The sequence below is a fragment of the Eurypyga helias genome, unplaced genomic scaffold, assembly GCF_000690775.1.
Source record: "Eurypyga helias isolate BGI_N326 unplaced genomic scaffold, ASM69077v1 scaffold8276, whole genome shotgun sequence".
In the NCBI taxonomy this organism is placed as follows: Eukaryota; Metazoa; Chordata; class Aves; order Eurypygiformes; family Eurypygidae; genus Eurypyga; species Eurypyga helias.
The window spans coordinates 16,663-33,136 of NW_010258564.1; the positions used below are offsets into that span (position 1 = coordinate 16,663).

Consider the following 16,474-nt stretch of genomic DNA (forward strand, 5'->3'; position numbering starts at 1 on the left):
ATCACAATGAAGCACAGGTGGATGTGCTTCTTGAAGAACAATAATGTTATTAGTAACTGAATCAAGAATACAGCATTCATCCTTTTTCTCAGATTCACTCATTCAGGGAAACTGTCTGGATTACTATCCTGCTGGAAGTCCATTAACTGTTTGATTGAAAGCTATTAAACCCAAACCAAAACCCAAGCTGAAATATTTTGAAGGTTGATAATTACTATGGCTCCATTAAAAACAAACAAAAATCCCACAACTTCTTGCCTGAGAAATAAAAGAATTATTTATTCCACTTAGCTGCACCAAATGAGAATACGCCAATCACCATTTGTATAGGGCATGTGACTGATCCAGTGACTGAGGTCTCAGGTAGCAAATATGACTTTGCAAAGAAAATTGTGGCTGCAACATCCCACCCCCAATTTTCTTTAATTCTTCCTAATACTGATATTACTGGTGTTTGAAAACATTGCCCATTTGCACTTGCCAAACTAAATTGGAGACAGGGTTCTCCTGGTTCAGGATCTTTTACAGTTGTAACTAGATGTTTAGGGGAAAATGTACATATTTGTCAGATATAGATGCAGAATAAACATTTCTCTTACATATGTGTGGTTTCTTATACTTAAAAGCTTATATAAGTCCTGAAAGAGAGGACTTAATAATCCAGTAAAATCTTAATATTAATAATAGCTATAATTATTTATGACAAATCCAGATTCTGTTGACAGCCAAGACCCTTCTGATCCTTTTCCATCCTCCTGGTCTTGAAGGTTGAAGGCTTGCTCGTGCTCCTCCTAACTAGATGGAGGACTGTGAAATCAGAAATTCACTACTGGACACTTTCTCCCAAAATGAAACTGGGGGAAGGGTGATGATGGAAATGACTTTAATAGAAAGCAATTGCTGCTACACATTTGCGGGAGCCCAGTGCTGTTTGCCTGTATCCTTAGCTGCAGTGGAGCAGGTCCTTTGGACACCTCCATTCCCACGAGCTGTGGTGAGTGGTGTGCTCCCACTTGCTGAACTCTCAGAGCGTAGCAGCTGTGGATCAGGGCGGCAAAGACTCAGGTCTGATGCTTGACATGGCAGTTGTAGCCAGGATTTCTGCATTACTGAGCTAAGCATTTTTATATATTAGTACTATTTCATGCAATCAAATCTGCTGGCCAGAATCCTTAGTCCATGGGTAGAAAGAAATTTATCTAAATATCAAAGGCTAAAAAACCCATTAGCTGAAATATTTTTAGTTGCTGTGATTTTTTTTGTCACTTGCAGCTGCAAATAGTTTTGTATTTCATCTGATATGCCTTCAACAAAAACATGTTTACATGAGCTATGACAACAGTATGATCTGAGTTTTGTAATAGTTGGGCTCAATAGCTTCAGAGTGAAAGACATTGAATCCTTTAAATGAAAAGGAATTTATGCTATTCATTTGCTTCTGTTTGCTTGGCAATGATCTACAAGCATCTCATTAACATTAAAATGTTGGAAATATGTGGCATTTAGAAATAATAGCAAACACTAAAAAGAAAAAAAGAGGCAAATGAACATTTAAAATTCAAGGGATACCATTCCAAAAATGGAAGGAATTCAGTAATGTTTAGTACTATGAATGTATGACAGAAGAAGATTGTCTCCACAACACACTGCAATCCTCTTCACAGGAGCTCAGTGTACAGCTCTGGGTTCTAGGAAGAACAAGTTTTTCCACTGCCAAAACCAAGCTGCGGTGAGCAGCTTCAGTGCTGGGAGCCTCTCCTCTCCCCTGGCTCTGCCTGCTCAGCAGGCTTGGCCTCCCTGTGTCAGTGCCTCTCACTGAGTCACCAACAGTGCTGGGGTAAGAGGGTGCCACCCCTTGGACATCCTGTCACTCCTGGCCTTCTGGACTCCCATCTTCATTTGCAGTTGAAAGGTTCTTTTCTTCCTGGGAGAAAACATGGGAGAAATATCTGTTCTCTGCCTTCCTGCCTTCTTGCCAAGTGTTTGCTGTTCTTTGATGGGAAGCACCAGGTCAGGTCTTCGCCTCAGAATAGCAAGTCCTGGGGCTAATTTAATAAATAGGGTGATCTTCAATCTCCATCATCTTTTGTTTCAGGCTATCTGTTGATGTAGGAAAATACTAGTGAAATTTTTATTTGTAGCCATGAGGGAAAGTTTAAAGGAAAGCTGGGATCTTGATACAATCATATGCTTTTACTGGGTTGGAGCCCTAGGCCGAGAATTATATCATGGTCCCAAGCACAAACAAAATTAAAGGAAAATATTTTAGTACTTTTCCTCTATGACAATATTTCTCCCATGCACACCGAAGAGTTTCTAGGTACTGCATTATAGGCAAAAGAACAAACGTCTTGCTTATATTAAAGGATGTAAAATGTATTTATGCAGACATCTGTGCTGAATTCTCAATATATTTTGTTGTCGGAGTTCTTTCATGTTTTTTAAACCTTTTAAACACATTCCTAGGCATGACAATGTGTCATTATGCTTTCTGAGATGTGTGCTCTTACACAGTCTGCAGGATGACTGCTAAAAAGCATTTCCATTTCCAACAGCAGGCATTCTTTAAAGCGGATTAATAAAGGACAAAAGCCTTAGTGATGACAAATGTATGACAGTTAGCCAGGACCTGAGTGCTATGCAGATGTCACTCATTTTTGTAGAAATCTCATTAAATTTTATGCTTGGATGTAATCATTCATGGTGTCAGCTGGATGGCTAATGCAGAGAAGCTTTTCTCCCAAGGGCTGTGTTATTGTTCAGGATCTCTAAAACAATTTTTTAGTTGAGAATAGCCAATTGAGGAAAAAATGCACAGTCTGCTCAAATGCTCCTCTGGAAACTACACAGAAAATGACTGCTCATAAATGCACTACAGTGCAGTCGACCTTCATCGAGAAGACATTTGGGGCTGCAATAGACTCTTATGCAGCTCTAGGAGTACTGGAAACCCAGTGTCAAGGATATTAGTCAGTTATCTTCTTTCAGAGCAATTCCACAGATTGATACTTCATTTCAGGACATGCATGACTGCATTTTGGCAAACTTGTTTTATGTGTCTTTTTATTGTTGGAATGATCATCCTGAGAGGTCCTTTAGATTACCTGCTATGGTACAATGTTAATGTGAGAGTTCTTGAAATACTATTACCAATAATAGCTGTAGTCATTCAGTGAGGCAGTGCCCTTTCCTGTGAATCCCAGAATGTATGCTGATTTAGTCCACTGCTGCCTGACCAGGATAATTCTCACTTTTACCAAAAAGCTAAGAAGCCTGATATGTAGCAGTTCATAAACACAGAATTCTTACCCTGAAGGTATTTTTTTCTGAATGACAAGGTGTACTGGCTTGTCATCAAGATGAGAGGTCAAAAAAAAAGAGGGAAAGTATGAGACTTTAACTACAGAATAACAGAAAAGGTGCTTGATAAAACAGGAGCTTGACTGTTGTAGCATAAATCCCTTTTGCTCTGCCCACCTGCGGCAGATGATGTTTGCATATGGTAGAGAGGAAGTTGGATGTAGAGTAAATATGATGGGCACTATGGCTTTAGTGGATACAACGACATCCCCAGCCCCTCCACATGTGGTGTCCTGGAGCTGTTTCCGTAAGGTAGCTACATAAGGGCACTGGGCAGATGGAGAGTTTATATCCCAACCAGCAGCAGGATAGACAGGGAGGTTAGACTTAGAGTTGGAAGGTAAGGAAGAGGATATTCATGTTTCAGCCTGAATAGATTTGATTCATTCCAGGGATGAGGGTCAGCATAAATCCCTGGTGTCCTGCCTGAGAAGACCTTTGGTGGTATGTATGTCATGTTGTGCTCCTTTGCCCTGGAGACTTCTCTGCCTTGTACAAACCTAAAAATAGGATTCGGGCAAAGCAACCTTGAGAGTTGCTGAGTGTTGTGAGCTGAGATGTCACACTTCAGTCCAGAAACTCTAAGCTGGATCTTTGTGTAGTGGCAGCTGTGGCTTGACACAAAAGGTATGGACAGTGCAGGGAACATGAACGGAAATTTCACCTTAGGAGGAATAGCACCAGTAGCATATAAATTGCATTGTGAATGGCATAGCTAGTAGGTCCCAAATTGAGCAAGAGACTGAGGGCTTCTTTCATTGGCATGTCCTGCTGACTGCCTTTGGCACTGTAGGGCATCACTTGTCAGCTGTCCCAATTCTGGTCCATGCTGTCTCTTTCACTCTCTGCAATCTCAGTGTGAACACCAGCCCTTCCAGAACTACACAGGTCTTGTTCAGACACTGAGTTTGTGTACATCACCATATAAGATTTGTATTTTTGTACTTGTTTCTATGCATCTTGTTTGACTGGAGTTATAGGTATGAGTTAAGACGATGTTTGAAAGAAAGTGTCATAGGCAGAACAAAGGATCTTTTTTAAACTCTCTTAAAAAAAATCTTTAAATATATTAACCTCTTGCCCTTTCATGCTATAGAAGATATTATAACAAAGGTTCTGCTACAAGATTAGATTGCTGGGAATCTTTTGGTCTGGAATCTGTGGGTTAAAGGGCTGATGCTCAATCTACAGTAATATACTATCTTCTAATGCAGTAAATATTTCAGCTACACTGACATACTGCAAAGGGACAAACAACAGATTTAAACTCCAGCATTGATTCTATGCATTATGATGTTGTCAGCCAGTCTCTATCAAAATGTCAATCCTGTGCAATTATGAGTTTCCCATCCAATGCCTTGGCACTTTAATGGATTACCAAGGGCTGGGGCAGATCCCAAGAGGCAGTTTGTCATGCCTATCCTATTTTGAGAGGGGAGGGAGACCAGGGATGTAGCTGTACGTATGGGAACTCCGCTGTCCCCATTGGCCTCAGGGAGCAGTTTACTGTTATGGACATATTCTGTGAGTCCAATTAATGGGGTCTGTACTAAGGGCATCTTCCTGGTCTTTGCTACAGCTCAAATGTAATTTCAAGGACCAGCGAAAATCTGCTGACCTTGTTTACGTTCCATTTAATAATGTTGTGTTTGATGGCCTCTAAACCCAAGTGCTTGTCTTTAAGTTTTATTGGCAATATCACAACTGAAAGGAGCAGTGTGGTCAACCTAACCAGCAGTTCCTGCGTTATATTTGCTCCAGGTCAGTGGAGTTCAGAGGAAACATTACTTTTCCAAAAATATATCATGAGAGTGGATTTCTTGCTTAGATTGGTAGTTTCGCCAGTCTAAAAGATTAATAACTTTGACCTTTTTTTTTCTTTTCTGACCACAAAATGTGTACTCTTAAACCACAGTTTGTAGTCACAGAGACTTTCATCCTTTCACACTACAGGATTTCTCTGTGCTCCATTTCAAGATCTTACAGCTTACAGGTAGCTGTTCGATCTAAAAGCTCATTTTACTTACAGTAGGCATGCACAGTGTGCTTGGTTATCTTTCAGTACACAGTCTTACAAAACATGTTATACATTGTAGAAGAAAGATGATTTTCATGTTGTTTTTAAGGAATCTTGCTGCCAGGAATGTTGTACTAATATTTGTATAGTTCAAAGGATTTTAATTAGCTTTGCATATGTTAATAATTTTCCAAGGGTGTACAGCATTGATGCAGGGATTTAAGAAGACTGGACATTATTTTTTTCTTCCTCTAGAAAAATACAATGTCTATTGATATCCATAAAAATAGAAAACACATTTTGAGCAATAAGAGTGAAAAGGATAATAAAAGCAAACAACAGTGAACAAACTATTACTAAAATACCTGGCATCTAAATCTACTAAAATCTGTAAGTATAGATCAATGAGATAGTACAGGAAACAGTTAACTGCATTAATGCTTAGAGACCACAGGTCTCTTTGTAACAGAACTGAGACCAATAAATTACTTATGTCTGAGTTATAATGTATATGTAATATATAAAATACTGTGTGTTAGATGTACTGAAACAATGTTTTACATGATGGTTGTTGCATAAAAGGAAACATGAAGAAATACTTTCTCTGCATTTTATTAATTTGACCTCCTTTTGTAACAGAAGATGGGACTTTTTTGTTAGCACCTCAAATTAAAAAATTGCGCAAACTTGCCTGGCTACTGCATTACTGTATTTCCCTTGCAAAGAGCTAATGGTCTTTTTCTCTGCTATGCTCTCCCAGACTTAGATACCTTGTAGAGTCAACCTTCACTACCAGCTACAGTTTACACTATTTACATTTCAGAAAGTCAAACATTGCATATGTTATTTGGGGACTAGTACCCCTTGCTTAGTTGCCAAACTAGAGATCAAGCTGCACTGTATCTAACACAAGTAAGTGGAGCAACCTGAAAGCAAGTTTGTTAATTTGGAGATGAGCTGGTTGCTCCATAAACTGTTGTAAATCAGTGTGTAATGCAGCATCAAGCATAAGTCTGAGTAGTTTGCAATTAATGCTACTTATCTTCTTTATTATAACATATTGTAAGCCAGCTTTGGAAAAGTAATTTACAAGTAGGAGTTAAGTGATGAAATTTATTTGACAACTTAAAGTTACCAACACAAACAATTATGATAAAAAGCTCTCATTTATTAAATAAATATTAAAATACTGGATACTTGGCACTGTTGATTAGGCACTGAAGCTTTCACAGATATAAAAAGATCCTTTAACTCCACAACCTTGTATTCTTAACTCAGTCATGCAAGAAAGGGATAGCCATAAAAAATGACCTACATTGGTGTTTGTGGTTTCACTGTCATATTTGACACTATAGAGGTTTATATAAGAAAAATCACTCACTCAGTTCTAAATGTTCGTAGCACTGTCCCCATCCACATCAGATAATAGTACCATGGCACATTTTGTAGCAGTGCTCTAATGTGCAAGAAACTCAGGTGTTCTCAGAAACTGCTGCTGCACCTGGAGTACTACTCACCTGAGTGCAGGTGAGAGGGATCTCTACCCTTAACAGACTATATGGAGCCTTACACTGATCTTTGTGAAAACGTTATACTGATGTGTGACATTCCCAAATCCCACTAATTTTCTTTGCTGAACTGTACAGACACTTTTCTAAGCCAAGCTTCCAGATCTGAGAAAGAAAGAGCAAGGAATATATAATGCCTGGTTTTGGTAGGAGATGTTTTTCTTAAGCTTTTCCTTACTGCAGCCTATGCAAAGCAATACTTCAGATGACTTAATCAGAAACTGTGTGTTTCAAGAGTAAAGGGATACTTTTTGCCAAAAGTGAATATAAGAAGTAGCGTTCTGCTCTTACCTATGAGTTCTGCTGGTGTTCTTCAAAACCTCCTTGTCTACGAGTAACAGATTTTGTATTGATTAATTAAACACAAAGTGAACAATACTGTTGACCTTTTTTAAGTAGTTGATTGGACCAATGTAAGGTAATAAAGGTTATTCCCTTCACGGTGTAAACCTTTTTTGTGACAGAAGTATTTGGTGTTTTAAATGTGTCCACAGTGAAACATGGTGTAAGAACAGGATCATGAAGATATCCTTTGTAAGGAAAATATGAATGCACAGATTGCTTTTAATCTCTACAGCATAATGTGTAAATAAGAATATAATAAGCCCTTTTTGGAAGACAGTCTTTAAAAAACAAATTAACTTCACAAGCAGGCCTTGTCTTGAGGAAACCTGACACATTGCTAGCTAGAAGAGCACCTGAGACATCTGTGAGATGCAAGTCTCCTAACTGATACTTGGGTGTTTGGTAACCATGTTTGTGATCATATCATTACTGTCAGAACATGACAAGCATAGTTATCCTCTGTTAGAGCCTTCTGCTTTGGTAACCACTTCTTTGTGAAAAATCAGCATAGAGACTGCACCGCTACGGGTGTGTCAGTGAGAGATAGAAAACCTTCCAAGATGAAACATTCTGCTATTATGCTTCTCTGCTACTTAACATTCACTGAAAGTTGAAGATCTGGGTGGATAAATAAAGGCTGGTAGCCAGACAAAGCATGTGACATGGGAAAACTATCCTTGGACAGATGTCAAGTAAGGAATTGACATTCATATACATCATAAATCCCTTCTGCTTCTTAAATGGTTGATGACTTCATGTGCTGGGGAAAACTTTTGTTGACTGTGTGGTGAATATCTATATTCTCCCGTAAACATCCTTGTTTGCATGGCAAACAGCTATTCTGCACATATTTTCCTTGGGTGAGCAAACAACAGAAGGAATAAATGAAGTGAAATCAGACAATGACTTGGGTGTCACAAATATAAGTACATAGCTGTGATTGTTGTTGCATTCATTCACTCCACTAAAACTATTTCTTTGACCATGAAACGTACATAATTCCTGTTGTGGGATTCCTCTGAAGTAGCAGATTTGTGAGGGGCCCTATGTGAAAAGTTATTTTCTCTTCTGGATGTCCTTGAGCTGTGTCAGCCTGTGCTATGTGCCTTCTGCTCCTGCTATGAGCTCTGATGACTCTCTCCCAGAAACTCTTGCAGTAGCATTTAAGGCTTTACCACTCTGCTTCATTGCCCTGCTGGAGGGCAAATCCAGTGCAGAGGGTGCATGACTGTTATTTAGCTTTTCCCTTTCCCAGTACACACTTCACTGTTCAGCTTAAGCTGTGGACAATGGGTCCCCTGAGGACTATGTTTGTTTTGTGGGCAGTAATCAGCTCTATGAAAGAAGCAAGTATTTGAGTTGCTGGAGATAGCATAATTGTGCCCTACACAGACAGGCTCTCATTTGCTTGTCTCCTGACTTCTGTGCTCCTGGCTACTCTGCCTCAGAAAGGGGGTTGAACACATCTTGACCCCACCTAACCTACTGCCTGCACGTACAGCATGCTCTTCAGGACAGACAAGTGTGATTTTGAGGCTGGGTCTGATACAGCTAAAAAGAGATATCCTACCTCATAGATAAGCATTGCAGTTACTGAACCAAACTTAAGTGGTTGGCATCACCTCCTCTCCTTTAAATCAATCCTGGCCTTTGAGTTGAATCCTCTCCCTCATCCTTCCCATATTCAGAGAGTAAAGGACCTCTCTGGGGACTTCCATGGAGTTAAGGTGTTTATCTAGATGCGATGGTGGGTCTCAGATGAATAATGACTATGGTTTATTTTTTAAGTGCCTAGTAATAAGAACCTGTGGGGATTAAATTTGTAGAACCATATTTTGGAGAGGAAATGCTTTTGCAAGTTAGGTGGTAGCCTACTTGAAAATAAACAGATGATGTCAGGTATGGACAGCAGACCTCTGACGGTCACTCTTGACTAGCATGAGACTATGAAATGCTTCTCATTCACAACCTATTCCAAGATCAACATGCAAGACACTTAAGCTGGAAAGCTAATGTACTGCCTGACAGGTCCAGCTGCCAGCAGAACATCTCTTCCTAATGGAATCCGCATCATTGGCGGCATTAGAAAAATGAATCAGAAAGGGAAAACTAAATAACTTGTGCATGAAAACCAGCATTCAAACAGCAGAGAAATTACTAGGGATCAATAAAAAGTGTGGGTTTTTGGTGGGTTTTTTTTTATTATATATAATTTAGTCACATTTTCAAAGCACTTAGAGAAGTATTTAGGTTTTGTTTTGAGTAGTAGGTTCTGACAGGACTTCTGTCTTTGTTTTACACAAATGTGAACTAGAATATCTTTTCATATGTGATTTTGAAGTGCTCCTGAAGGAGGATCACTAGATAAAAATCATTATGGAAATCATATTAGGCATGTTTTTCACTTCAATTTACCTAAAATGAAGCACTTGGAGGTAGTGAATTTGAAAATGTTTTTTTTTTAAAAATCTACAACCCATTGTAGAAATTTGCAGAATAGAAACTTGCTGCTGTCTTAATTTTTTCTTTGTTCATGCACATACACACATATGCATACATACGCAGTAAATTAAGAAATCTTCTTGCACCATTAATTACCTTCTTGTAAGTAATTAGACTCAAAAGAATTGAGATTTATTTGGCACTATTAATTCTCTATTTTTCAGATTGTCCTTCACTGGTGACATTTTTTGAATTTAACTTCCAGCGTATAACACAAAGCAAAGAACAAGGGCAAAAACAGTGACACAGTTAGTTTCCTGGCTATATTCAAGGGAACTTCCAGTAGAGCAACTAGGAAGAATGGTTTCAAAAAAGATATATATGGTTTGAGGATACTCCATGCTTTCTGCACAATAAATGACACTGAGGCATTGCAATTTCTTGAAAATGCAGTGGTGAATGTCTGTCTGTTGAAGAACAACATGATAGTTATAAGCGATAGGACTCTGCAAAGAGTTTGCTTCTTTTTCTTCCATCTAAAGAGGCTCCAGCAAGGTATAGCTGTCTTACAAGATACTTGTAATGAAGTTCTAGAAAACTATCCTTTGACTTGAAAATAATGTAGCAGTTGGATACGTAATTCAGTATAAATTTAGTCAGCTTGCTAATAGAAATAATTCTGATGTTCCTGAATATATAAATAAGGGAAAATTAGATTATTTTAATTTATTCTGTATGTCTAATTTATTTCCTGTAGAAATAGTGTAAGCAGATCAATATTTTTGAGTACAAACTACAATGATACATTAAAAAAGGCAGAGGAACCTTAAAAATATAACTAATGATTGAAATGCTGTGGTATGCTGGTATGACACTATCAGCATTCAAGACTGGCAATTTCTGCAGAGGCAAAAGGAGAGAGAGTAAGGTCAGAACAAGGATGGATGTGCTGGAACTTTGTTTGTGCCGGTACTTCTAAGAGTTCAAACAAAGCTTCTGCTATCAGTTTGGCCACGGGCTGTAACATTTAAAACACAAAGAAGTTTTATAATATGAATAACATGAAATTATTTCACCTAGAAACTATACTGGAAATAAAGAATAATACAGCTTTGGATTTCAGACTTTACTGCATAGTGACAATGGGTTTTCTTCATAGATGATGACTTCCTCTGTCAGGTGGAATTCTTCAGGGTTTACTGAAATATTTATTGAAACATCTGCTGCTGCTGGTCTCTTCTCCTGAGCTATGTCCGGTATCTCCAAAACCTAAACTTAAGAAGTTTGAAAGGTTGTGCAATTTGGGATTATAAGGCAGTATCAAATTGCAGACCACTGAGTGCAGTCCATAAACTGAGGGGAAAAAAAAGAATTAGAGATACTGAAATGAAAATGAAATGCTTGTAACAGTCTAAGGAGAGATAGATTAGATTCTCCTAAATATTTTGGATTTTTGAAATGCTCAATTCTATAATGAGTAAACATTAGCAATTTTGCAGTGAATATGCCTTAAACATTTTCTGCAATAGAAAGTAAACCATCCTACATTTTTTGGTCAAAGCAATACTGACATTGTAGGATCATATTGCCCTCATTTGCCTAAGTTTAACGTATATCTTAAGGAAATTAACTAATTCAGGAAACCAACCATATCCTATAATTTAATGAAAACTGAATATTACGTCAAGACAAAAGCAGTCACACAGTACAAAGCATTTTGTTAAAACAATGCAAACTTTTCTTACTGTATCCTATAATTATCCAGTCACACAAACAAGCAAAGGAGAACATTGTAAGCAAAGTATACTTGAAGTTAATATTCATTATGAAGCAGTGATAGTTTTCATTTCATCAGCAAGGTGGCATGGTAATGAGACACCCACATACATACATCCTGCTTACAACACCTTTTTTTTTTTTTTAACCTCAAAACTCTTCCTCAGAGAACCATTTATTTTCTACGTCAAATTCAATAAACTCATTTATATAACCAGTATTCTTAAAAAAAAAAAAATAATTGTAGCCAGCTTGCAGTATCCAATATAACTGTAAACTAAGAGATTTTTTTCACTAGTAAATTCAACGGCATTAAAGTTGAGGTTGCCTGGCCTATTCATAGAGCCTCCAGCTCTTGTCTTAGAGAAGTATAGGTAACACATAAGGTCTTGTGTAACCCACAAAGATGAATCAGATTTCATAAGGCAGGTAAAATGACATTACATGGCTGTGTTGAGGCAACTGAATATCAGCATCCCAATAGTGCCATAGCTCACAGAAATCTGATGGTCCTCAAAGTGACTTTATGGAAATATTGAACAGCTAGTTTCATCAAAATGTTAAGAGCCCTGAAGTCAGCCAGCAACATTCTTTATCATTTAAAGAGCATATATTTGTCCTAAAAGTGATGGATATGAAAATATCAAATCTAAAGATGTGGTGGAATGTAGTAGAATAAGTAGTTTTGAAAGATTATCATCTCCAAATTATTTATTTTTTTTTATTTTTAACCTGGAGTTTTTCAGATGTTAATGAAAGTTCTACCTTGATTTATTCTTTATAAACATATATAAACCACAGTAAGGCTACCCAGCTGGGCTACCTAGCAGGGATTCATCTATCTTGACATCACAGGACCCACCAGTTGTAATGCCAGTAAGTGGACTGTAAATCCTCAAGTCCCATCAGGCTTTGAACAGAGGTGGGCAAGCACACACACCTGAGTAGAGCAGAATGCAGAAATACTCTGCTTAATGGTATGCGCATATGGTACTAACGCCCTCATTTATTCTGAGCTAATTAGAATGGGGTGAATTAGAATTTATTCTAAGCTAGAATTTATTCTCAGCTAATTAGCTTGGAGTACTGCGTCCAGCTGTGGAGCCCTCAATATCAGAAGGATATAGACCGGTTGGAGCGAGTCCAGAGGAGGCCACAAAGATGATCAGAGGGCTGGAGCACCTCTGCTATGATGAAAGGCTGCAAGAATTGGGCTTGTTCAGCCTGGAGAAGAGGAGGCTCCGAGGAGACCTCATTGCAGCCTTCCAGTATCTGAAGGGGGCCTACAAGGGTACTGGGAGAGGACTTTTTACAAGAGCCTGTAGTGATAGGACAATGGGTAACGGGTACAAATTGAAAACAGGGAGGTTTAGATTAGATATCAGGAAGAAATTCTTCCCGGAGAGGGTGGTGAGGCACTGGAACAGGTTGCCCAGAGAAGCTGTGGATGCCCCATCCCTGGAAGTGTTCAAGGCCAGGCTGGATGTGGCTTTGAGCAACCTGGTCTAGTGGAAGGGGTTGGAACTAGATGATCTTTAAGGTCCCTTCCAACCCTAACCATTCTATGATTCTATGATTCTGTGACTCCTAATGTAATCTGGGATCCTGCAGGACAATGACTCTGTGTTCCTGCACATAATCAGGGTCGCTAAATGACAGGTAAAGCAACTCAACAGATTACAGGTCTGGGTCTAAAGATGCAGTCAAAATTTGGTGGTGACAAATCTATGTGGGGACCCCCCACCCGCCCCCAAATTCCTGTCATATTAGGGGGCTTTTGTTTCATTGTTAATAACATAGAAATGTCTGCATAGCTCCTCCTCTTAGGAAGAGAAGGTATATTCCTAAACCATTGAACTTGAGAGAATGGCTTGACCGTAAATTGAAACATAAAGCAAAAGCATTACATAAAAAAACACAGAACTCATCACACCTACCTTACACAGGCCTGTGAATGCTAGCTGTGTACATTTTAACTATTCTGGCTTAGCTTTTGTGCTATTACCTCATTTAAGACTGTACAAGCATTAACCAGCTGCCTTTTGTTCCTCATTGCCCTGTCTGCCGGTCAGTTCATGGTGAAACTACTTTCAAAGAAGGTAGGTTCATCAAGAATGTTTTCAGTAGTATGAAATCTGAAGAATGGTGCACAGCACGATGCCCTGAAGCCCACATGTTTGAATTTCCTGGTACAATGCTTTCTGGTGCCTGTGTTCTCTAGTGGGATGACGAGCATACTCACCCCTAACAAGCAGCTCCGTCTCATCCGACACGGTGTCCGCTGCGGTCTGAACCCTGCAGCCATATCTCCCGGCGTGCATCAGGAGGATGTTCCTGATCATTAAATCCGCAGAGGATGCTTGCTGAAACAGGGATGAAGTGCCAGTGTAAAATCGAGTAAATCTCTGTTCAAGGCAGTGCACGAGGGTATTTTGCACAGTGTGAGAAACTCATGATTGCAGTTTTCATTTTACAATATTTATATGCCCTAATACCCACTTTTGAGGATTATCAGAACACTACACTTATACAATTATTAATAGGGATTAAAGAAGAGGATTTCAGGTTTTTAATAACTTTGACTTTGCTTAAAGCACACTGTGCATATTTGCATACTCAAAGAAAATAACTCCAAATGAGCACAAAGAAATTCATTAAGGAGATGAAGAGGAATATTTTGGATGCTATCCTTAAGCATCCAAATAAGGGGTCTTTCTTCCATTTACCCTTCCTCTTCCCTACAATGCAGTGATATGCAGAATATGCTTTGTTATCTAATAACATCTTATAATAATATTTATTTATCTTAGTAATATATAGTGAATACATATTTTATGTATATACTAATACATATAAAATAGGCAAAATATACAATGTATAATACATTTTATACAATAATACAATATGCAGTATAACATATTGCATACCTCTTAAATTATGTTTAAGGTATATTGTATTTTGTATTTTATATATTAAGAATTGATTAACATATATTATACCATAAAATTGTATTATATAATATAAATTACTGTGTATTCTATACATGTGTTTATATGCAACTCCTCTGTGTTTCCCTTTATGAAACTTTTATTGAGTATAGGCATTTCCCTTCTCATATTTTATTTACTTTGTTAACCAAGCAAAGACTGACAATCTTTCCTTGACTGGCATGTTCTCTGTGTCATAATATTCCTGTGCAGTGGTTCTAATTAGAGTAATTTTGATCCCGAATGAGTAGAATTGTACCCTGCATTCAATATAAAATCTTATTCAGGGTACACTTATTGACACTTCTCTAGTTGTACTGCAAATATGTGACTGACTTCACCTAGATTTGTATATGCCTGTTTTTTGGCATATACTTATTCTGTGCTCAGGTAGTTTCACCCGATCTTTATCGTTCTCAATCATTTGCAAGTTATGAGCTCTCACTTTATAACCATTCGTCCATATGTGCATGACCTTGTGCTTTGAAGGATTACATTTCTTGTCTGTTCCCATGTGTTACTTTCATAATCTGCTGTATTGGTAATATGTCCAATTTTATACCATACAATTATAATTTGCATACTTTTTTGTCTTATGCCAAGGTCATTAAAGGCAAGATGAAATAAGATTGGTTCCAAGATCCCGTCGCCTATAATTTATTTTTTTCATTCTAGGCAGAAGGATTCCTTTTCAAGACATCTTGGCATATGATCTTCAACCAATCTTCTCTTCATTTACAGTTTTGGAACTGAACTTGTCATAATATTCCATGTAGCACCAAGTCAAAATCTTTATCAAAGCATATTCACATGCCGACAAGGAAAAGAGAGGTGGGACATCAAGGTTGCCATTGAGACTAAAGCGAATGTGGGCATGACCTATAGCTTAATAACCCTGTAGATCTAAGAGTGTAAATACAATGGCAGGGTTTGACCTTCTGAAGTGGCCTCGTTAATGATGTTTCTGGAGGGAAGATACGCAGACCAGTCAGGCCATAATGTAATTCCTATATTCTTGCTCTGGCATATCAGAAATCACAGCAGTGGAAAAGAATATCTCAGTACTCTGCAGGTCTAAATGCAGCAGAAGAGCACACAGTCCTACCAGGAGTCAGCTTCATGATACAATTTTTTAAGTTGTCTAGCACAGCAGCATTTACCAGCCATTGAAACATGGGTTGCTCAAGATGATTAGTGATTCTGGTACAAAGCCTTAGCTATTAGAAGGATAAGACCAGAATCAGTCCACATTTGTCCTCTCTTGAGGGTAATTTACATTTAACATTTGTTTTGTTGTTAAGTGGGAGGAAAAGCATAATGGATAGCAACTGTCTGATTTCATCGCTCAGGAGCTGTTAAAAATCTTGGCTGTCACTCTAAATTCCAGGGGGTTCATGACTGTGTGAATCCTAATATTCTTATGAGTAAAAATGTATGCATTTCATCTGCACACCTGTGTAACTGGGCAGCCAAACAGCAATTGAAAGAATCGTTGTTATAAGTGGAGAGCAGTGCAGTACAACAGATCCCCATGAAAGACTTAAATTTATTACAGCATAACAGGATGTGCAGCCAGCACCGCTTAGGATGTGAGTGTGGAAAGAAATTAAACTCCCTGTGTTTAATACTGATGGATATACGCTGAGAAATTAGGTTCTTGATCACGGGAAATAATGAAACATTTTAGCTTCCATTTAGATAAATAGAAGCTATGTTTGACAAGGATCTCTAAAAACTACCATATTACTTGTTGTTCAGTGTATCTATAAAATGTTCTTTATGAATTTTACAGAGTCTTCCAAGTCTTGGAAGACACATTTTTTTGTTTATCCTGTAATGGGAAGAGTAAGGCCACAATAGGTCCTGCACCACGTCATTGCAGCTGCTGCTTAAATTTGAGCAGTTGCAACCCAGTTTAAAAAAACTGCCAGCATGAATGCAGCAGAGACTCCATTAAGAAAAGTATCTAAAGCAAGAAA

At 38.2% G+C, this 16,474-nt stretch overlaps 1 protein-coding gene across 1 annotated transcript in view; it reads right to left on the bottom strand.

The window, feature by feature from the left end:
* CNTN5 (contactin 5) overlaps positions 1–16,474 on the bottom strand; it is a gene marked incomplete at both ends in the record, with an annotated part of 137,862 nt that overhangs the window by 13,792 nt on the left and 107,596 nt on the right. The window contains one exon of the mRNA XM_010154386.1: positions 13,751–13,871. Coding sequence (XP_010152688.1) covers positions 13,751–13,871 — 121 coding nt within the window. The remainder of the gene's footprint in view (positions 1–13,750; positions 13,872–16,474) is intronic.